The following is a 21,883-nucleotide window of genomic DNA, read 5'->3' as shown; positions in this document are numbered from 1 at the left end:
CCCATCCAGTGCTGCTGTCAGGAAGCTTTTCCTTTCCTGTTACTTATAGATGTCCACCCTTAGGCTTCAGGGTTAACAGGTTCCCTCTTCAGCAGAGGCAGCTGCAGGCACTGCCAGAGCAGGGGAGTCTGAGTCTCCTCTGGGCAGGTGAGGTGACTGATATTGGGGAGCAGCACTCCTGGCAGTTTGGGCTCTGGGCAGGTGGGGGTAGCTGATTTGGGGGAGCAGCACTCCTGGCAATTTGGGCTCTGTTGCGGAAACTTTACCACTTCCTTAAGGTAGCTCCTGGTTTGATCTGTCTGTTATTCCTAGTGCTTGGAAATAAGAAATCCAGGCCCTGAATTAACTGGAGTGATGCTTCTCTCTGCTGGTCCCAAGGTCTACTGGCCACGGCCCAAGGGCTGGCAAGCTCTGCTGGCCTCCAGTCCCATGGTAGAGAGCCCTGAGCTCAGCTGGGGCTCCCCAAAACCACCAAGTGCTGGGTGCTGGGGTGCTGCCACTTGCCAGGGCTGGGAGAGAAGCTGGGCTGGAGAACCAAAAAAAAAAATATCCCCAGAAATAAAAAAAAACAGCTCTGCTCCTCTCACTTAGCCCGGGATCAGACCTCTGTGTTCCTGATGGGTGAATAACTTACAGCAAGACGAGGTATTTATAGCAGCTAGCTCATGAGTTTTTAATTAAAATTCCATTTTCTTTTGCTCCAGATGGCACGAGCAACCATTTTGGTGTTTTCATTGGGTTTTTAAGGGATCACGAGGTTCTCGCCGGGCTGGGGTGGTTTTGGGGGTGCGGGGAGGGGTTGTTTTGGGGGCAGGGGAGTATTGGCTGCCCTTATGGATGTGCTGGTGGGCAGCAGAAGGTGGCTGGCTCCCCCCTCACCTCCGCAGACGAGTGTCAGGTCCTCAGGGACTGCATCCATCCAGCCGCCGCGGCGGGAAGAGTGACTTGCAGGGCAGGACCGGCTTCACGTCAGAAAAAATCAGATCAGGAAACCAAAGCATTTACCGGAGCTGAATGGAGCTGACTGGAGAGGCCGATGATGCCTTAGGGAGCAGCAATGTCAACGGGGCCGGGACAGGTGCGCAGTGCCACCCCGGAGCGCGGGGCACCCTCCATCTCTACTGTGATGCCCGACTGGAATGTGGTCAGAGATTCCCATGGTTGCTTTCCACTGGGGATATCCCCTTCACCCACCTGTGCCTGCAGCACCCAGCCATTCCAGGGAGCCTGGAAGACACTCCCTGGGGTCTATCAAGCCCCTCTCTGAAACGTGGGGATGATGGACGGCTCAGGGACTTTCCCTGGGAAACAACCTGCCAAAATAAGGAGCTGGTGGAGGTAAAGTTCCCTCTTAGTGGAGCTGGTGCTGCCAGGCTGGAGGAAGGGCAAAGCCAGGGACACCCAAACCCAGCAGCACAGGGATGTGGCAAGAGGAGAAGACCAAGTTCAGGTCCTTGTTTTGAGTGTCCTCCTTGCGGGAGCCCTTCCTGCAGCCCACAACCCCCCTCAGACCTGGGCTGGTTTGGGTCAAGAGTGACCTGGGCAGCAGGAGGGGGCTGAGCATGCAGGGGGGCAATGCCCTGGCAGCTACGAACCCCAGAGTTAAGCCCTGGCTTGGCTCCTGCTCTCCAAGTCCCTTCCAGGTGCACATGGAGAGCTCGGGATTGCCAGCCTCAGCCCACAGTGAGTTAGGAAGCACCAAGACGACCTTGCATCGTTTCCACCATGTGACTGCTTCTGCATGAACAACAGAGATGTATTGTGGAAACCTTCCAGCTCAATGGCACTATAAAGGTACCCAAGCCCTGCATTTTGTTAGGAAATACACCCGATTATACAACGTGGAGCACAGTTCTGGGACCACCATGTGAACCCTAGCATCAGGAGTGGGGAAAAAACCCAGCAGAAGCTCTGCAGATGATGGAGTGGGGCTGAAGAACCTTTCATCGTGGGAAATAAGGCAGGGTGCACTGGGTGGGGTGTAGGAGTCTGGGTCCCATCTAGCTTCAGAGCCTAAGGTCCTGTGCAGGATATTCCCAGGTCATGACAGTGGTCAAAACACCCAGGACAGCAAAGGAAACCCAAGAAAATCAGATCCAAGGTCAGGGTTAGGCTTGAGCTGTGCAGGAGGGACAGACCACGGCAGACCACAGGGTCCGGCAGTGTCTCGGCTCTTGGAGAGCAGGACCAGCCCAATGCACAGGCCTGGCTCCACCACTCCAGTCATGCCATTGTTCCCCAAGTCCATTTCAGCGCTACTGATGGGAGATGTGCAAGGGACCATCTCTCTGCCCCGGGCTCTCAGAGGACCCTTGGTTATTGCTCTGCCTGGAAAAACCTGCCCATCCCATCCCAGCTCATCCCATCTCAACTCATCCTATCCCATCTCAATTCATCCCATCTCAACTCATCCCATCTCAACCCATCCCAACCCATTCCATCCCAACTCATCCTATCCCATCCCAACCCATCCCATCCCAGCTCAACCCATCCCTTCCCAACAAATCCCAGCCCATCCTAATCCCATCTCATCACATCCCATCCCCATCCCACCCCATGCCACCCTAAAGGCTATTGCTTTCCCAGCCTGCCCAGCCTCTGGTTTGCAGAGGCAGGTGGCTCATGGGAGGTTCTCTGGACATCCAGCTGCAGGAAAGGCAGGGAGGTACCCAGGCTGCTCAGTGTGAACTGTCCGTTGGTGCCAGTCCCCACGCAGGAGACCCAGGGGAGCAAGGGCTGATGGTGTCCCCAGTCACCTGCCCAGACTGTCCTGAGAGAATGAGAAGGGGAGACTTGCAGGGACATGGTGGTTTGGGAGACGCAGGTCAAGCAGCCACCGCCACGATGTCCTTTCCATTGGGCAGTCCCCAATTCGAACCTGTTTCCCTGAGTCCCACTTGCAGAGCTCCTGCCCTGAAACCCTGGTCCATCTCCCAGGATGGGGTGGGAGCTGGTCCCAGAGGAGTTGCTTTGCTTTCCTCCTGAGATCTGAGGATGAGGAATCTGAGCTTGTTTCCCTCCCAACCCCCAAAGATGTAGAATCACAGAATCACAGAATGGTTTGTGTTGGAAGGGACCTTCAAGACCATCTAGTTCCAACCCCCTTGCCATGGGCAGGGACACTTTCCACTACACCAGGTTGCTCAAAGCCCCATCCAACCTGGCCTTGAACACTTCCAGGGATGGGGAAGCCACAGCTTCTCTGGGCAACCTGTGCCAGTGCCTCACCACCCTCAGAGGGAAGAATTTCTGCCTTAGATCTCATCGAAATCTCACCTCTTTCAGTTCAAAGCCATTGCCCCTTGTCCTGTCACTACACGCTCTTTTCCAAAGCCCCTCTCCAGCTTTCTCGTAGCCCCTTTAGGTACTGCAAGGCTGCTGGAGGGTCTCCCCAGAGCCTTCTCTTCTCCAGGCTGAACAACCCCAACTATCTCAGCCTGTCTTCATAGCAGAGGTGCTCCAGCCCTCGGATCATCTTCGTGGCCTCCTCTGGACCTACTCCAACAGCTCCATGTCCTTCTGATGTTGGGGACCCCAGAGCTGAATGCAGCACTGCAGGGGGGTTCTCACAAGAGCAGAGGGGCAGAATCCCCTCCCCCAGACCTACTGCCCATGCTCACACACTTGTACACCCATGTCTCTCAGAGCAGAGGATGTAAAGCCCAAGGGCAGTGGCAGGGGTGGCAAGACTAGGGCACGGATCCTGACTGCAGACAAGGAGGATGGTGCAGCCTGGAGGAGCCCTGGCAGCCCACCCCTTCCCCGTGGGACTCGCTGTCTGGCTGTCGGGGCAGAAATGCATTAGGATCCCACGAAGACAAAATAAAAAGCCTTTTTGGAGCAACTCGGCAGCCCAGCCGGAAGAGAGACAAGGCAGTTTGCTTTTTAGGAGGTCTTGCTGGTTTCTTTTTTTTTATGGTTATTATTATTTTATTTTATTTTTGGCAGCTGCGATGGCAGCAGGGAGGGAGTAAATGGCCTTGTTCGAGCCTGGATGCATTTGTGGCTTTTGAGAGGCAGAAGTGGCTGGAGTTTGAGAGTCTCTGCACTGGGGAGGGCAGGAGTCAGAGCCAGGCAGTGGGGAGGATAGGGGAGAGGGAGAGGGAGGTACTGCAAACCCAGCAGGGTTCTGGGGTGTAGGAATGTGGTGCCGGGGTGGAGGAGCAAGGAGCTGGGATGGAGGAGCGGGGTTGGAGGAGCAGGGTGATGAGATGGAGGAGCACGATGGTGGTATGGAGGAGCAGGGATGGAGAAGCAGGCATGCAGAGATGGAGAAGGAGGATGCTGGGATGGAGGAGCAGGGTGCTGAGGTGGAGCAGTAGGAAGCTGGGATGGAGGAACAAGGTGCTGGGATGGAGGAGCAGGGTGCTGGGATGGAGGAGCAAGGAGCTGGGATGGAGACACAGGAGTGGCTGTCAGGGCAATCCAAGGGCCCGTTGCATGAGCCCTCACTGGTCTGATGCCAGAACTGAAGGTACCTGCTCCCACTCTGCTTGTCCTCCCTCCAGGCGGAGGCAGGCAGGCAGGGCCTGTCTCTGCTTCCTTTCCTCTGGCCCCTTTTAACACCATCCTCTTCCTCTCAGTGGTATCTGGGGGGTCCAGTGATCTGGGAGAGGCCCCTGCTCACTGGGCTCAGTCTGAATAGGGCACCCAAGCTCAGCACCGCCGCTCGCCCACATCTGAAGAGGTCCCAGAGCCAGAGAGAAGGTGCTGGCAGTGGAGAGCGATGACCAGGTATGCTCGCGGGGCTTGGCTCAGGGCTCAGCAGGGAGCAGCCAGGGTTTGGGGTGCTCCCCAGAAGGGGAGGTCGCCTCTGCCTTTTCCGCCGCCCCGCTGGGGCTGCAGTGGTGGGCGATGTGGCAGCTGCCAGCGACAGCTTGTGTTGTGCTCTGTTTGCTCACACCTCCTGCGCCGGCTGGCGAAGAGCAGAGCTTATGTTGGCGAAGCAACAGCACCCTGCCAGCCACAGCACCCACCAGCCACAGCATCCCATGAGCTGCAGCACCCCACCAGCTGCAGCACCCTGTGAGCTACAGCACCCTGTAAACTACAGCACCCCATAGGCTGCAGCACCCCACCGGTTGCAGCACTCCATGAGCTACAGCATCCCATGAACCACTGCACCCCACGAGCTACAGCACCCTGTGAGCTGCAGTATCCCATGAGCTGCAGCACCCCACCAGCCACGGCACCCTGTAAGCTACAACACCCCGTGAGCTGCAGCACCCTGTGAGCCACAGGGCTGGTGAGCAGACCCTTGCACAGCTCCTGTAAATTATTGCTCCAGCTCTCGTTTCCAGATGCAAAGAGAATTCAGAGGGTCACGTGGTCTCCTCCAGCCACCCAGGTCTCACCATCACCCTCCCGGGGCCAGAAGACAATGGCCAGCGCCTGGCAAAGGCTTCTTCCTGTCCCCATGGGCATGATGACACCAGCAGGTCCCCCCACCTGCCCCCACAGTGCTGAGCTGCTCTGGGTGCTGGAATCTCCATCCAGCCTCCTGTAGGAGCCCGCCCAAACCAAGGAGGAAAATTTCCTCCAAAGCCCTTTTGCTTTTCGTGGCCGAGGAACCACCCCACTGGCGGCACAACCCCTCGACTGAGCGTATGTAGGCTGGAAGGATCCGCAGACCTGGGCAGCTGCTGGGGGGCAAAGGAATCACAGCCATTAATTTTCAGCTTTTTCCACATTTCCTAGAAGAATCTTTAGTTTTTCCTCCTTTGGCTTTCAGCAGGTGCAGAACAGACACAAGTCGTCTTCTGGATGAGCTCCATGTGCTCCTGCGCCGTGGGTGAGCGTGTCCTGGTTGCTGCAGCCTGGCCAGGCTGGGGTTCCTCCCTCCCTGCTCCTTGTCACCTGTCCAACCTTAAAACCAAAGAGAAATGTTCCCGGGGGAGAAGAGCCCAGCTGGGAGCCCGGGATGGCACCTGCCACCTCCTGGCATGGGGAGAGGTCCCCCAAGAAGTTCATTTAGTGTCACCATGGAGCACCCTCCTTCCCCATGCCCCACATCTCAGCTGTGACATTAAATAATTCTGATCCCCGCAAGCTCCATCAGCACCGAATCAGGATTTGTCCCTTCTCCCTCAGCTGACCATGATGCAGAGCCAGGAGGCAACAGAGACACTGCCGCGGCCGAGCCTTCAGGGCAGAGCCAGGGACAGGATGTCGGGGTCCCTGCAGCCATGCTGGTACCCCTGGGGACCTCAGGGACCCAGGTGTCCCACCGCGGTGACACGTGTCACTGCTTGCCAGCAGCTCCCTCGAGGTGCAGGAAGAGATCATTCTCTTTTCCCCAGGGCAGGATTCAATTCCTGCTCCCACCCAGGACTTGTGTGTGGGGGGCCTTTCTCCCAAAGATCTCCCTGGCTTCACGCAGCAGGTGCTCGAGGTAGAGCAGGGAATGGTGCCCTGGAAGCACTGGTGCCAGGGCAGCCCTGGGGTGCCAGGGACAGTCCTCATCCCACCAGTTTGGGCAGTTCCACCTCTCTCCCTGCACACAGCATTACAGGACACAGATGCTTTTCCAGGCACATCCCTGCACTGGAGACAGGATGGGATGGGGTCACCCTCCACGTCCCTTGGCGAGAGTGGAGGCCACAGCGATGATGCCAAAGCTCATCCCAAGAGCTCCTATGCTCCAGCCCACCAGAATGCCCACCCGGTGTGGGGTCCGTGTAGCCAAGGCACACGTGTGAAGCATGCAGCCATGCAGCCATGTGCATACATGATGCGCAGCAGAGATGGGGTGTGTGAGCACACGCGTGAGTGTCCATGCAGGGGGGCTGTGGGGCTGTGTGTGATGCGTGAGCGTGTATGAGCGCGTATGTGTGTGTGTAAATATGGGCGTGTGTGTGGCTGTACATGAGTGTGTGTACGTGTGCACGCGTGTTTGCGTACGCACATAAGTGTGTGCCAATCTGGTGAGAGGGTGCACACGGATGTGTACATGTGCGCATGAGCGTGAGCGCGTGTTTGTGTGCACCTATGTGTGCATACGAGTGTGTGTGCATGTCTGTGCACAAGTGTGTCCAAGGGGTGCACACGGGTGTGTATTGTGTGCACGAGCGTGAACACGTATATCTGCGCACCTAGGCGTGCATATGCATGTGTGTGTGCATGTGTGCGTGTGCAAATGTGGCCGAGGGGTGCACATGGTGTGCATGTGTGTGCATGAGTGTGAACATGTACATCTGTGCACCTCTGTGTGCACGTGCATACGAGTGTGTGTGCACATGTACGTGTGCAAGCATGGCCGAGGGGGTGCACACAGGTGCATACGTGTGTGCCTGAGTGTGAGCGTGTGTGCACACAGGGGGTGTGCCTGTGTGTGCACTGGCACAGAATGTGCCAGTACCGGTGTGGGTACTGGTACTGGTGCGGGTGCTGGTCCCAGTCCTGGTGTGGGTGGTGGGGTGAGTACTGGTACTGGTGCAGGTGCTGGTCCCGGTCCCCGTGCGGGTGGCATGGGAAGTACCGGTACCCATGTGGGTGCTGGTGCTGGTACTGGTGCCAATACGGGTGCAGGTGGCAGGGCGGGTACAGGCACCGGTGCGGGTGGCAGGGCGGGTACCGGTGCGAGTCCTGGTGCCAGCCCCGGGGTGGGTGGCCGGGCGAGTCCTGGTCCCGGTGCAGATGGCAGGTGCGGGTGGCGGGGCGGGTACCGGTCCCGGTGCGGGTGGCGGGGTGGGTACCAGTACCGGTCCTGGTCGTGGTGTGGGTGGTGGAGCGTGTCCCAGTGCCAGTGCCGGTGCAGACAGTGGGGCGGGTCCTGGTCCCGGCGCGGGTGGCGGGTGCGGGTGGCAGGGCGGGTACCGGTGCGGGTGCTGGTGCTGGTACCGATGCCGGTACTGATGCAGGTGCCGGGGCAGGTCCCAGCGCCGGGCGCGGCGCGGGCGGCGGGGCGGGTCCCGGTGCCGTTGCCGGTGCGGGCGGCGGGGCGGGCGGCGGGGCGGTGGTGCTGAAGGACAGCTCCGCCCCCGCCCGCCCCCTCCACCGCCTCCCGCCGCCCTCCCGGCTCCTCCACCGCCGCCCGCCGCCCGGGCCGCCGCCGCGCAGCGCCGGGCCCTCCGCCACCGCCGCCACCGCCGCCGCCGCCGCCGCCGCCGCCGCCATGCCCCAGCCGGCCCCTCCGCCGCCGCCCGCCGCCGCCGCCGCCGCACCATGAAGCGGCAGAACGTGCGGACGCTGGCGCTCATCATGTGCACCTTCACCTACCTGCTGGTGGGCGCCGCCGTCTTCGACGCGCTGGAGTCGGAGGAGGAGACGGCGGAGCGGCGGCGGCTGGAGGCCAAGAGCCAGGAGCTGAAGAGCAAGTACAATCTGAGCGCCGAGAGCTACCGCGAGCTCGAGTGGGTCGTTCTCAAGCTCAAGCCGCACAAGGCCGGCGTCCAGTGGAAATTCGCCGGTTCTTTCTACTTCGCCATCACCGTCATCACTACTATAGGTACCGGTTACCCCAGCCCCGGAGCTTCCCGATGTCCCCGGAGAACCTTCTCTGCCGCTCGGTTACGGGATACCGGTCTCTGGGCATCCTCTGGCCCCGACGCTCCCATCCCCGCGGGATCGGGGCCACTTGCCCTCCTGGTTTCTCTGCCACTGGGAAACCCCCGCCCGAACCCCACCCGCGGGATCGAGGTGACCCGCCCGCACTGTTCCTCTGCCACCAAGAAACTGGCACCCGGAGCGCCCTCCCCCCCTTTCGCCCATCCCCGTGGTATCGGGGCGACTCGCTCTCCCGGGCTCCTCCGCCACCAAGAAACCCCCGCTCTCCCCGCAGTGTCGGGGTGACCCGCCCGCCGACTCCCTCTGCCTTCGGGAAAGCCCCGCCGGTACCTTCCCCAAAACGCGCGTCCCCGCAGCGGCAGGTTTACCCGCCTCCGCTACCGGGAAATCCCCGCCCGATCTCCGCCCGTCCCCCCGCTATCGAGGCGACTCTCCCTGACGGCTTTTCACCCAGCCCGGATCCTCCCGAAATCGCCCATCCCCGTAACCTCAGGGCTACCCGACCCGCCCGCAGCTCCACTGCCCTGGGGAAATCCCCCGCCCATCCCCGCGGTATCGGGGTGGCTCACCAGCCCTGTTCCCAAACGCCACAGCCTTGACAGGATCCTCCCCGATCGCGCCCATCCTCGGCTCCTCGTCCTCGCGGAACCCCGACCTGCCCCATCCCCGTCGTCTCTGGGCTCCCCGCTCCCGAGGCACCCCCCCTGCTCCCATCCCCGCAGCCTCTGGGCTCCCCACCGTCACGTGCCCTAGCCTTGGGCACCCCCCACTCCCTCACTCCTATCCCCTTGCAGCTCGGAGGTGTGCGGGGGAGGGGGTGCTCTGGGGAACCCCTTCTCCAGCCCTGCAGGGGGGTTCCTGGGGGGAGTGCAGAGTCCGGCAGGGCTGTGGGGGCAGCGGGTGCTTTTGGGGCGGGGGGTGTCACTGTGGGGCTGTGGGACCAGCGATTTCCTTGGCTGACCCCTTCCCTGGAGAAGGAGGAAGGTCCCCTGGGGACAAGGTTCCCTCGCAGCCCATCTCCTGCCCTTCCCAGCGTGGTGGGACACCCAGCCCAGGCAGGGGGACGGGGATGTGTCCCTGCCTGTACAGGTGCTCTGGCCCTATAAGGAGGGTGTCAGCGCTGCACCCCAGTGCTCAGGGTGGTCTCCCTGCCCCAACCCGACCTGACTCGACCTGATCCGGGTTGTTAGAACCCCTAGTCCCTGGGGAAGCGCTACTGAAGGCTGCTGGGGGCTACCCCACTTTGGGAGAGGGGCTGCAGGAGCTGGTGGTGGGGGCTGCAGGGTCCCCCAGGTTGTGCGTGGACAACCTGTCCATCCTTTGGGTCCCCTTGATGCAGCATCTGGGATGCCCCACCCTTCCCTGGTCCGCAGAATCCCCCACCCCTCAGCACGGGAGGCCTGGAGGGCTGGGGGGGCAGCGGGTGGCTGGTCCAGGGTGGCATGTGGCTGTGGTGGTCCTGGCCAGTGTCCCTGCAGGTACCGTGGCCCGGGTGAGACAGAGGGGTGGGGGGGACATCAGGCTTGAGACACAGGTGGTGGGGTGACTCCTGGTTTTTGGAGCTGAGCTGCAGGTGTTGGGGTGGCTCTGGATTCCCGGGGGGGCCGAGCTATGGGTGTCGGTCTGAGCGGAGGCAGAATCTGGCCTCTCCCGGCTGGCGGGAGCAGCTGGGAAAGGCTTTGGAAGTGAAGCCAAGCGGCTTATGTTTGACGTGAGATGGGAGGAGGAGCGGGCAAGGGGGTGCGCGGGGGGCTGGGGAGAGGAGTGAGAGGGAGGCAAGCGGCATTTTGCCAACACAAAGGATGCTGCAGTGACGGAGGAGTGAGATGAAGCCACCCATGGGCACGGCCCTGGGAGGCCGTGGCTCTGAGCAGCGCTGCGGGCAGGTGTGGGGGTCTCTGCCCTGCCTCCCCTGAGGGCCGCCCAGCCCCCTGACCCTACCAGCTCCAGAGCCTGGGAGGGATGGTGGAGCATAGCTGAGACCTGATGCATTCGTTACACCCCAGCAAAGCATCCTGCCAGCTACAGCTGGGGGTTAAAACCTGAAAACCTCATCTCGGGCTCGATGTTGGAGCTCGAGGTCCACTGCGGAGTTGGGCTGATGACACCCAACCCCCAAAAACTGTGTGTCCAGCCACAGCGGAGCAGGAGGGAAATGCAGAGGAAATGTCCCTAAACCAGGGTTTACTGCTCTGCCCTTCCCTGTCAGCAGCTCCAGCCTCTCCGTGGTGTCCAGGGTGCACAGGGAGAAGGGGCATGGGTATAAATATGTATGGTATTATAGTGTTTATCAAAATCTGATAATTTCGAAGGCTGGCCCGTCATGACAGAGCTGGGGTGCTGCTGAATGGGGCCCGCGCGTACCAGCAAAGAGAACAAAATCATCGAAAGAGGGGAAAGAAAACCCCGTTATTCCCATGAAACAGGATTTTCCAGTGGGGGAAAAAAGGATTTCCAGGAAATCACCAAACAGCCCCCCTTTGTAAAGCTCCTGCTGCAGTCAGGGATCATGAAAAACCAGGCTTCTTGCTGGGCTCCGGAGGCAACCAGGATGCCGGGGCTCCTGCACCGGTCAAGGTCCCTGTGCCGTGGACGGCTTTACAGCAGGAAGGAGGGAAAGCCAGGAGGGCGACCAGTCCTGCTCAGAAAGTTTTTCTTACATTTTGGGGTTGTGGGTGGTTTTTTTTTTCCCTTTGTCTGGGAAAAGAGCCCAGCGCTGCTCTGAAGGTCTGTCTCCCTCCCTCCCTCCTCCTGCCTTGAGCCCTGCACACTGCCAGGGGGGTGCAGCGCCCCCGGGGACCCCTAAAGGACCACGGCGGGCCACTGGGAACATCGATATTTAGGTTTGTTGTTCCCCACTGTCCCCTCTCCCTGCAAAGCCAAGGGTGAAGAGAGGTGCGGCGTGGCCAGGGGGAAGCGCGCTTGGCCTCGCAGCCGGGCAGAGCCAGCCCCGGGGTCCCCCCTGGATGTCACTGGCAGCCAGACACGTCCCCTGTCACCTCGATCCCTGTCCCTGCGCCGGGGGCCTCCATGCTCCAGGGCCGGTTGCGATGGCTCTGGCTGGCTTGCTCCCAAAACCACATCCCCCACGGCCACGTGGGAAGAGGCAGGTGGCAAATGCCACCGCGGTGTCACCATCTGTCACAGCCCCGCTCCCTCTGTTGCTTTATCAAGGGAACAGGACCCCAGGGTGAGACTCGGTTCCCACCGACCCTCTTCTCCCCTCCAGCCACCCTGTCGCCCCCAGTCCCTGAGCTGCCTCCTCTGGTAGCACCGTGCCTGTCCCCAATCCGTCGCGTCGGTGATGGGAAGCTGCTTCCTGCTTACGCCTGCGGGCTTGGCTCGGGGATGGAGAAAGGAGGAAGGACCTGGGGACACCCTGGCACACGCACCCCCAGCCAGCTCTGGTGCCAGCAGTACCAGCACAGCCCTCCCAGTGCTGGCACTGGCAGGATAGGAAGGACCCCAAATTCTCAGGCCTTGCGGGACACAGCACAGGGAAACGTCTCAGGGAAGGCAGCGGAGCTGCCGCCACGGGGACAAGGAAAAGGCTGCAGTAGTTTTGGGGCTACGGTGGGGCTGAGGGCGGGTGGGGGGCAGGGCTGGGGCATTCACTCACTCTGGCCCCTTTGGACATTTCTGTTCCCATCCCACCTGCTAAAAAGGAAAGGAAATCAGTGTTGGCACCTACGAACATGCCTTTGATAGGTTTCAGAGTTAACATGCTGACAGGAAGAATTGTACTGCTCTGCTCCAGGGCTAGGATTCCTCTCCCCGCAGCCCGGACACCTCTGGGAGGTGACACCCAGGCAGCATCTCACCCTCTTCAACCCTGGGGATGTGCAGGGCCTTTCCCAGGAGAGCGGCTCCATCCAGCCCGACAGCTCCTCCGTCTGTGTGGAGGTTTGTATGAGAGGCCCGGCCGTGCTGCTGAGCCGCAGGAGCTGGCAGAGAGTGGCCAGGTTAACACCGCGTTCCTTCCCAATCCAGTTAGACATCAGCCCACCCCCTGCCACCTTCACCTGCACTGTGCTGAGATTGCTGCCTGGGGTGTTCACTCTGAAACCTAATGAGGGCAAATGGGGAGGCTCCAGCTCCTGTGGCGAGGTGGGGTGGGAAGATATTGCCTGTGTCCTCTCCTGCAGGATTCAGCCCAGGGACCCTCCAAACCCAGAGCTCAGTACCACTGGCGGGAACGCTGCCCCTCCACAACCATCCCTCTCCCTCTCCCTCTCCCTCTCCCTCCCCCTCCCCCTCCCCCTGCCCCCTCCCCCTCCCCTCCCCCTCCCCCTCCATCCCTCTCCCACCTCTCCCTCCCTTCCCGCCCAGGCTATAAATTCCCAGCTCCTGGAGTGATAACAGCAATTAATACCCACTCCCTCCCTGCCCCCCCCCCTCTCCCAGCTGATGCCTCATTAAACCCGCCAGCAAAGCCTGACTCAGAGCAAGGCCCAAGCACCCTGCGCCGGGGCAGGGCTGCTCCGAGGCCACATGGCTTCATCGCCCAGGCAAAACCAACCTGATATCTTTGGATTTTGAGGTCTTTTTTTTTTTTCCCCTCCCCAATTCCCAAGCCCTGCCAAGTGCGATGCCATGAGGCCAGAGTGGTGGGAGAGCCCCATGCTGCCGGTGTGTGATTTATGAGCCGACTTAAATACTTCTTAGGCAGCTCTCAGGCTGAAGCGGCTGAGGCGCGGGATTTATAGCAGGCACCGCCACCTCGGATAAATCACGGCTGGGTTGGGTAAATGGAAGGAGCAAGAGTGGAGAGTGCTGCGGTGAGGAGGGAGTCTTGCCTGCCTGGATGCAGAAGGGCTGAGGAGGGTGGCCGTGGGGCAGCGGGGCCCCACTAGTGCTGCACGTGGTGCTGGGTGCTGGTGCACGATGCTGGGCAGTGGTGCACAGTGCTGGTGCATAGTGCTGGTACCTGGTGCTGCATATGATGCTGGGGCACAGTGCTGGGAGCTGGTGCATGATGCTTAGTGCTGGTGCACAGTCCCAGGCACTGGTGCACGGTGCTGAGCACTGTTGCATGGTGCTGGTGCACAGTGCATGGTGCTGGTTACTTGGTGCATGGTGCTGCATATGGTGCTAGGTGCTGGTGCACAGCACTGGGTGCACAGTGCTGGGAGCTGGTGCATGATGCTTAGTGCTGGTGCACAGTCCCAGGCACTGGTGCATGGTGCTGAGCACTGTTGCATGGTGCTGGTGCACAGTGCATGGTGCTGGGTGCTGGTGCACAGTGTTGGATGTTGGTGCCCACCCCCCTCACATCCCTTGCCACCCACACCAGGCCGAGCACCAGGAGGAAGGAGCCGCATCCTGCTCTTCTTGGGGGACACCCTGGCCACGGGACTGAGCAATGGGGAAGCTCCCCCTTCAACCCCCCCCCCCCCAGCCTTTGGCCTCAGCGAAGGCCCCAGCCTCAAAATGGGGGAGAATAATCCCATTCTCTGTAAGGGAGGAGCAGCCCAAGCTCATGCCGGGGCATGGGGGAGCTGAGGGGGGGATCCTTTGGGGTCTGAGTCTTGCACAAGGCTAGGGTCTTTGTCACCACCCCCCCCCCCCCGGGGGTGGCCCCAGGGCGGGGTGGGGGTCACCGCCTCTGCCGGGGTCCCTCTGCCCCGTGATGTGAGCGAGATCGGGCCAAAAATCCCTAAATGACTTTTTATTCCAGCCCCCCCCTGGGGCAGCGGAGATGTCCCCAGCCTGTGCTATCCCATGGGGGTTTGGGGTAACACCCCCCCACCCCCCCTAAAACCAGCCGGACCAGCCTCCCAGCTCAGAGTGCCTGGGAGCGTACAGCCATGCCCATCACCAGGGTATCGGGCCTCGCCTGCCAGCGCAGAGCGCGCCCCCGGGGGGGCTGCATCCCCCTTTTTTGGGAGTCAGGGAGGGGAGGGATGGAGCAGGGGGGCTGGAGGGGGCCGGGAAGGGGCCTGGCGGAGCCCCAGGACTGAGGGAAAAATTGCCAGTTTTGGTGCAAACAGGGCGCTTGGCCGGCGCCGGGATTTTCCATGACAACATCGTGCCCCCCCCTCCCCGGCCCGGCAGAGACCGGCCCCCGCTCGGCAGCAGCTCTGCCCGGGGGGGGGGCACCGGCTGCACCCCAGACCCTCCCGCTCTGCCCCCACCCCGCGTGGAGCAGGGCTGGGGGTGGCCCTGAGCCCCTCGGGGCAGGGGGGGTGACAACCCCCCAAGTGGATAGGTCAGATTGGGGTGTCAGGGTGACGCAGGGAGCTGGGGGTGTCAGGGGAGCAGATGCTGCTGCAGAGGGTGGGAGGGGGTATGGGGAGGGGTTCCCCAGATTTGTGTATTGAGAGGGCCACGGGGGGGTGGGTGGTCCTCAATTCTGTGTATTGAGGAGGTCAGGCAGAGCCCAGTGTTTGGCCCCTACCTCCAGTCCTCCCACCTCGCTGGGGAGGTGATGTCCCGGGGGTGCTTCAACCCAAGGTCCCACCCACCCCACAGAGACACAAGCCCCCAGCCAGGCCCAGCACCCCGTCCCGGGGTGACATTCCCCCCCACAGGGCAACCGCCAGTGCTGTTGGGCCAAGCTGGGGCAGGAGGGCATCAGGGAGTGGTTTGGGGGGATGGGAGTAGGGAGATGGGGGTGAGGGTGGGGGATGGACAGATGGGTGGGTGGATGGGTGGATGGAAGGATGGAAGGATGGATGGATGGATGGATGGAAGGATGGGTGGTTTGGTGGATGGTTGAGTGGATGGATGAATGGATGGTGGATGGATGGGTGGTTTGGTGGATGGTTGAGCAGATGGATGGATGGTGGGTGGATGGATGGATGGATGGATGGATGGATGGATGGATGGATGGAAGGCAGGCAGGCAGGCTGTTGGGATGGCTGCCTGCCCCTTCTCCTGCCCTGGTGAATGCACAGTGAGGACAGTCCGGGCTTCTGGTCCAGGACCCAGCTGGGACAGGTTCAGCCTGGGTGCTGCTGGTCCAAGGCTTACTCCAGCTCTGCATCACCCAAATTCAGCTCATCCCCAGGTCCTCTCCAGCCCTGCCCAGCCCAGGAGGTTTCCCCTGCTCAGGGATGGGGACACGGAGGCGTTGCAGGACATACATGTTCCCGCACAGCACAGGCAGGGCTGTGCCCCGTTGTGACAGGACCGTGTTTGCTCAGGGCCCACATGGTGCCTTTCCCAGCCGCTCTCTGCCTCCTTGTTTGCTCGCCCTGAGCAGACGGGGCGTCTTCCGGGCAGTGCCAAGGGGCACCCCGTGTGCTGGCTGCGTCACCTGGGTCCCCGTCCCCGGCTTGGGGGACGGCCCAGGACCACCCGGCAGAGCTGGATGCAGGGCTGCTAGGATGCTGGTCCTTACTGGAAGCAATGGGGTGGGGGCGATGCAGGGCTGGAGACGTCATGGGAGAAAGATGCTGCACCCCAAGGGGTGTCCACTCACTGCCTCCATCTCTGGGGGACCCCCAAGGGTCTCTCTGGAAGGGTTGGGAGAAGAGGGGTGCCTGGGGCAGGCACCCTGGGGGGCTCAGGGCTGGGTGCTTTGGATGTTGGTTGATTTTGGGTGCTAAAGGGTTTTGGGAGCATGGGGGTCACTGTGTGTCCACCGTCGCGCCAGCTGCAAGCGCGGGGTCTGCTCAGGGAGGGGGGTCTCCACGATGTGGGGGGGGTGACATCTCTGGAGGATGAGGCTTTTTCTCCACCTGGGACACTCCGACTGTGTATTCTTGGGTGTCCATGGGTGCAGTCGGATTGTTCCTTCCTCCCTGAAATGCCTGGGAACGCACTGACCTTGGTGGCTGCAGCTGGACGTGCCAGGAAGTGGGGCAGGAGGGGAAGCAGCACTCTGGGGGCTGGGGGGTCCATGGTCCTGTGAAACCAGGCTCGGAAGGGCCAGACTTGTCTGTCATCCCTCCTGTGGCCTCACAGCCTGGCACCACACAGCGAGAGCTGCAGCAGGTCAGAGACCACAGTGACGGGCTCCAGCATCCCTCTGCAGGCGCCAGGCTACCGCGATGGCCAGAGCCGGCATAGGAGGGGGATGCCAGCCACACATCCACTCAGCAGACACCCAGGGACCCTCTCTCCACCTTCCCAGCCCTGCAAAGTCTCCCCCCCGCCCTTCCCCATCCCCGGCAGCTGCCGCACTAATCCCCACCATCCATCGCTCCCGACAGCCTGGGATTTACTCCGGGCCAAGGGCCAGCCGAGCCCTGCACCTGCTCCCCAGACCCGCCGCCAGATCCGCCCCCGCTCCTCCGCAGCCCTAAAAAGGAGACGAACGGGCCGCGTTCCTTCGGGACGTGTCATATTTTCTCCCCCTGGGGCCACGCTCCCTGCCTGCCTCCGACACCCGGAGCCCCTCGACACTGCCACCCCTTGTCAGCAGCATTCCCAGGAACCCCCCCTTTTGAGGAGCACTCTGGGCTGGGATGGTTTAGGGAGGGAGCTGTGGGAGGGAGGAAGGTGATGGAGAGGAGCAGGGATGCTGAGCATGGCCATGCCGCCACAGTGGAGCACTGTGGCTGTCATTGGATCCGGGAGCTCCCTGTTTTTTGCCTCATTGCGAGGAGCTGAGCCCTCCGCTCCATCTTTCCTTCCTGCGGCGGTTGAAACCGCAGGTGGAAAGGACGTTCAGGGGCATTTCACCCTCTCCATCACCTTCCTGGGGTCCCACTTCTTCCCACCGACTAGATTTCACACCCCAGTGCCCTTCCTGGGATGTGCTGGAGCTCAGGCAGCGCCCGCTAAAGCTGTGGAAAGCGGGGGGGGGTGGGGAGTGGCAGATTGACGATGCTTGGCCGCGCTACGAGAGCTCATAAACTCCCTTCCCTGAGGAACCACGGATAAATATAGCGCGGGTGGCCAGTGCAGTGCGGGGCAGGCGGGAGGGTGCTCGGCGAGGCACCGCTCGAGGCTTGTGTCCTAAAACCCCGTCCCGGTGCGGGAGGATAGGAGATTTGGGCTGTCAGGAGCAGGACGGAGGCGTCTGGCAGGAGCCGAAGGGCAGGAGCCGGCGATCGGGCTGGAGCGAGGGCAGGTGAGCCCGGCTCGGGGCCCCGAGGCCACCTGGGTGGCGTGGCGTGGCCTCCGGGTGCCCTCTGGGGAAGGGGCACTGAGGAGCAGGCTGTGGGGGACACCAAGCAGCAGCCGCTTTTCCAGCAGCGAGGGGACAGGCTGACACCTGGCACTGGTGGGAGCGGGGATGCTCGACAGCGATTCTCAAAGGTGATGCTCCCCAGTGAGTCCCTCCAGCAATGCTTGTTGGTGATGCTCTCCGGTGATGCCTCTGGTGATGCTCTTTGGTGATGCACTTTGGTCATGTTCTCTGGTCACGCTCTGCGGTGATGCTCTCTGGTGATGGTCTCCAGTGATTCCCTCTGGTGATGCTCTCCGGCTCCCTTGGCTGCAGCCCGAACTGGCGGCACTGGCAGCTGGGAGAGGCCACACCAGCTCCCAGGTGGTGACTTGGACAGAGACCTGACCAGCCGTGGTTTTGCTTTGCTCCAATCCGTCTCAATCCTTGGCCTCCTGAGGCAGCCAGGCAAGGGTGGCACTGAGGGTGACAGGGAGAGTGACACCGAGGGATGCCACTTGCCTCCGCCACACTGGGATTAGGCGGAGCCAGGGCAGAATGAGGCTCGAGGGCTGCTGGATCCAGTTTAATTGCCAGGACAGGCCTCAGAGAAGTGGGTGCTGGGGTGGGTGTGCTTGTGCCGGTGCCCCTGGCACTGCCCCAAACACACTCAGTGTCCGGGAGACCTGGGGTCTGAGCGGGGCCGTGCTCAGCATGGGGAAAGGGAAAGGGAAAGGAGATCCATTAGGGATGAATAATGTGCCAGCGCAGATGCTCCTCCAGCCCCCTCTGCAGCCCTGGACAGTGGGCAGTGAGGTCCGGGACATGGGGACGTGGGGATGTGGGACTGGGGTGAGAGAGGGCAGCCACCCCCCCTCAGTTCCTGATTCCTTAAAAATCCCGCTTTTCCCCATCCACCTGCCTGCTCTGAGACGGGCCATCCTGGGATGGGTGTTTCAAGCAAGAGCAGTCTCCAGTTTCCCAAACTCCAAGACTAGGGAATGTCCCCCCACCCCAGCCAGGGTCCACCCAAGCATCTCCCAGCTGCCCCCACCCCACCCCAGGGATGCAGCCCCTTGCCTATCACCCCCCGCCAGCCCCCCAGCTCCTTTTCCCAGGAGCTGAGGACTTTCCCTCTCCTCCAGCTCCTTCCCCTTCATTTTCCTTTGGAGACCCCATCATCTCTGTAGTCACTTCTTGTGTCAGGGGGTGAGGGTGGCAGTGGTCAGGGTTGGGGTCCATCATCGGTGACTCAGTCAGGGAAGGGGTTAGAGGCTCCGGGCACCCTGCACACCCCTTGGCCCACCAAGCTGATCCTGCTCCATGGCTTCGCTCCCCAGGTTACGGCCATGCAGCCCCCAGCACGGATGGGGGGAAGGTCTTCTGCATGGTCTACGCCCTGCTGGGGATCCCCCTCACTCTCGTCATGTTCCAGAGCTTGGGCGAGAGGATCAACACCTTCGTCAAGTACCTCCTCCACCGCATCAAGAAGTGCCTTGGCATGAGGCGGGCGGAGGTCTCCATGGCCAACATGGTCACCATTGGGTTCTTCTCCTGCATCAGCACCCTCTGTATCGGGGCAGCTGCCTTCTCCTACTATGAGCACTGGAGCTTCTTCCACGCCTACTACTACTGCTTCATCACCCTCACCACCATCGGCTTCGGGGACTACGTGGCCCTGCAGAAGGACGAAGCCCTCCAGAACAAGCCCCAGTACGTGGCCTTCAGCTTCGTCTACATCCTGACGGGGTTGACGGTCATCGGGGCTTTCCTCAACCTGGTGGTCCTGCGTTTCATGACCATGAACGCTGAGGATGAGAAGCGGGACGCCGAGCATCGTGCACTGCTCACCCGTAACGGCCAAGCCAGCAGCGTCCATGCCACAGACACCGCCTCGGCCGCGGCACCAGCACCGGCGGCGGCGGGGGGCGGCGGCGGTGGCTTTCGGAACGTCTACGCCGAGGTTCTCCACTTCCAGTCCATGTGCTCGTGCCTGTGGTACAAGAGCCGGGAGAAGCTGCAGTACTCCATCCCCATGATTATCCCCAGGGACCTCTCCACCTCGGACACCTGCGTGGAGCAGAGTCCCTCCTCGCCCGGCCGCTGCCCGCAGACCCCCTCCAACAGATGCTTCTGCAACGCCCGCCGCTCTGCCATCAGCTCCGTCTCCACCGGCCTCCACAGCCTCACGGCTTTCCAGGGGCTCATGAAGCGCCGCAGCTCCGTGTAGCCCCTCTCCTTCTCCCAGACCCAGGGACAGTGGGCCAGGACCCCTGGGAGGGCCATGCTCCTCAGCCGGGACTCAGGAGGGATGCGGGAGCAGTGGTGAGGCTGCTCCAGTCCTCTTGGAAGAGGGAAGAAAGGAGGTGCCGGTTTTATTTTATTTTAATTTAAATTTAAATTTATTTTATTGTATTTTATTTTGGCAAAACCACTCCTCAAAAATGTGAAACTTGGCGAGCTGGAGAGAGTTTTAACCTGATGGCGGTGGGGGGGAGAACACCTGCATCTCCAGCTGTGACACCTCTGTGCAAGTGGCTGGGGACCCCCACGGCCCTGGGGCAGCCCCATGGCAACTGCATGGCAGCCCCATGGCAGCCTCATGGCAGCCCCATGGTAGCTGCATGGCAGCTCCATGCCAGCCCTATTGTAGCCCCATGGCAGCCCCATGGCAGCTCCACAGCAGCCCTATTGTAGCCCCATGGTAGCCACATTATAGGCCCATGGCAGCCCCATGGTAGCTCTTTGGTAGCCTCATGGCAGCCCCATGGCAGGTCCATGGTAGTCCCATGGCAGCCCTATGGCAGACTCATGGTAGCCATTTGGTAACCCCATGGTAACCCCGTGGCAGCCCCATGGCAGCCCCATGGCAATCCCATGGCAGCTCAAGGATGCATATGATGGTGTGGCCATGAGCCACACCAGAGTCCTGGTGAGACATGGGAACAGGAGGACGTGGGGCTCCTGGCACTGACCGCAGGCAGCCGCGGGGTCCCGGCCCCTCCATCCTCATCCTTCCCAGCTGCCCTGGGAAAGACAGTCCCCGCGGCCGTGGGACACGGCAGCGAATGCCGACACGCACCGGTGGGCAAACGAGGCCAAGAGGGGATAAGATGGAGCTTTTCTGACGGCTGCGCACACCAGCCCGGCCCCGCGACCGTGGCAACACGCCGAGAGTCACGTAGACTGCCTGGAACGCCAGCGAGTGCCCCCCCCTCCAGCTTTTGGGGTGATTTCCACACTTTTTGGGTGGGTGTCCCAAGGATTTTGCCGGTGGCGAAGCAGCGGGAAACCTGGAGCCATCCCGAGGAGAGGGGAAAGGCAGCGGGGCCGGAGTCTCCATCCTCCTCTGCTCCAGCGCTGAGGCTGGAGCCATTACCCTCGGGGAGCTTTTTTGGGGGGGACAATCTGAGGCATTATAAGACTTTTTCACACTTCTTCTCCTTCACATCCCCAGATCACACCGCTCCCCTTCCAACCCCCCACCCCTGTCTCACCGTGACACCCTGAGCCCAGAGCAGGAGCTGCCCCCAGGTCCCCCCGCCCAGTCTGAGACCCAGGGCAGCCCCACGGGGAGCACCCCATTGTCCCCAGGACTCCCTAAACCCCTCCAGCAGGGACCCCAGGGGACACCATGACACTCATGGCCCCTCTTTGAGCCCCAGAGGTGCCGGGGGGGCTCTGGGGACGGCTGAGGCACCCACCCCCCTGTTTTTCTCACCTTTTATCAGAAAAAAAACAGTGTATTTCTAATACTTGACCTGTACATACTGTTAGATACCAGAGAGGATATTTATTATAAACGACGCTGTCACCGTATCTATAGAAATCTATAAATATCTATCGGAAAAAGAGTCTTGGAGCGGTAGCGGGGGGAACTCGTCAATGACTCCTGGGGAATTTCTTTTCTCTCTCTCTGCGTCTTTCTCCTCCTGGGGCACCCGCAGGGAACCGCACTCCCGCCGGCGCCATCTCTCTGGTTCTAACTCCAAAGCGTGTTTGTGCTGCTGAGTTACCATCCGCGGAGAGAGAAATAAAGGCTGGTTCAAACCTCGGCACTGCCTCGGCTCCTTCCGTCAGTGGCTGGGGCAGGATGAGGGGTTGGGAGCGGAGGGTCCCCATCCTGTGGGATCTTCCAGTGCTGTGGCTCCATGCCCCGTCGTCTTTGCTCTGTGGGCACTGGGAAGTGGGAGAATTTCATGGAATCACAGAATGGTTTGGCTTGGAAGGGATCTTCAAGATCATTCAGTTCCAAGCCCCCTGCCATGGCCAGGGACACCTTCCACTACACCAAGTTGCTCAAAGGCCCATCCAACCTGGCCT

At 61.3% G+C, this 21,883-nt stretch overlaps 1 protein-coding gene across 1 annotated transcript; it reads left to right on the top strand.

Moving 5' to 3' along the window:
* Positions 1-8,163: 8,163 nt before the first annotated feature.
* KCNK3 (potassium two pore domain channel subfamily K member 3) lies at positions 8,164-19,790 on the top strand. Its single transcript, XM_086624702.1, has 2 exons — positions 8,164-8,446; positions 18,901-19,790. Exons 1-2 carry the CDS (start codon positions 8,164-8,166, stop codon positions 19,788-19,790), a joined length of 1,173 nt encoding a protein of 390 aa, XP_086480828.1.
* The last annotated feature ends 2,093 nt before the right edge of the window (positions 19,791-21,883 follow it).

Source organism: Tauraco erythrolophus, chromosome 2 (assembly GCF_009769465.1).
Source record: "Tauraco erythrolophus isolate bTauEry1 chromosome 2, bTauEry1.pri, whole genome shotgun sequence".
NCBI lineage: Eukaryota > Metazoa > Chordata > Aves > Musophagiformes > Musophagidae > Tauraco > Tauraco erythrolophus.
Note: the sequence above shows the minus strand (reverse complement) of the source record. Positions and strands in the feature narration are given on the sequence as shown.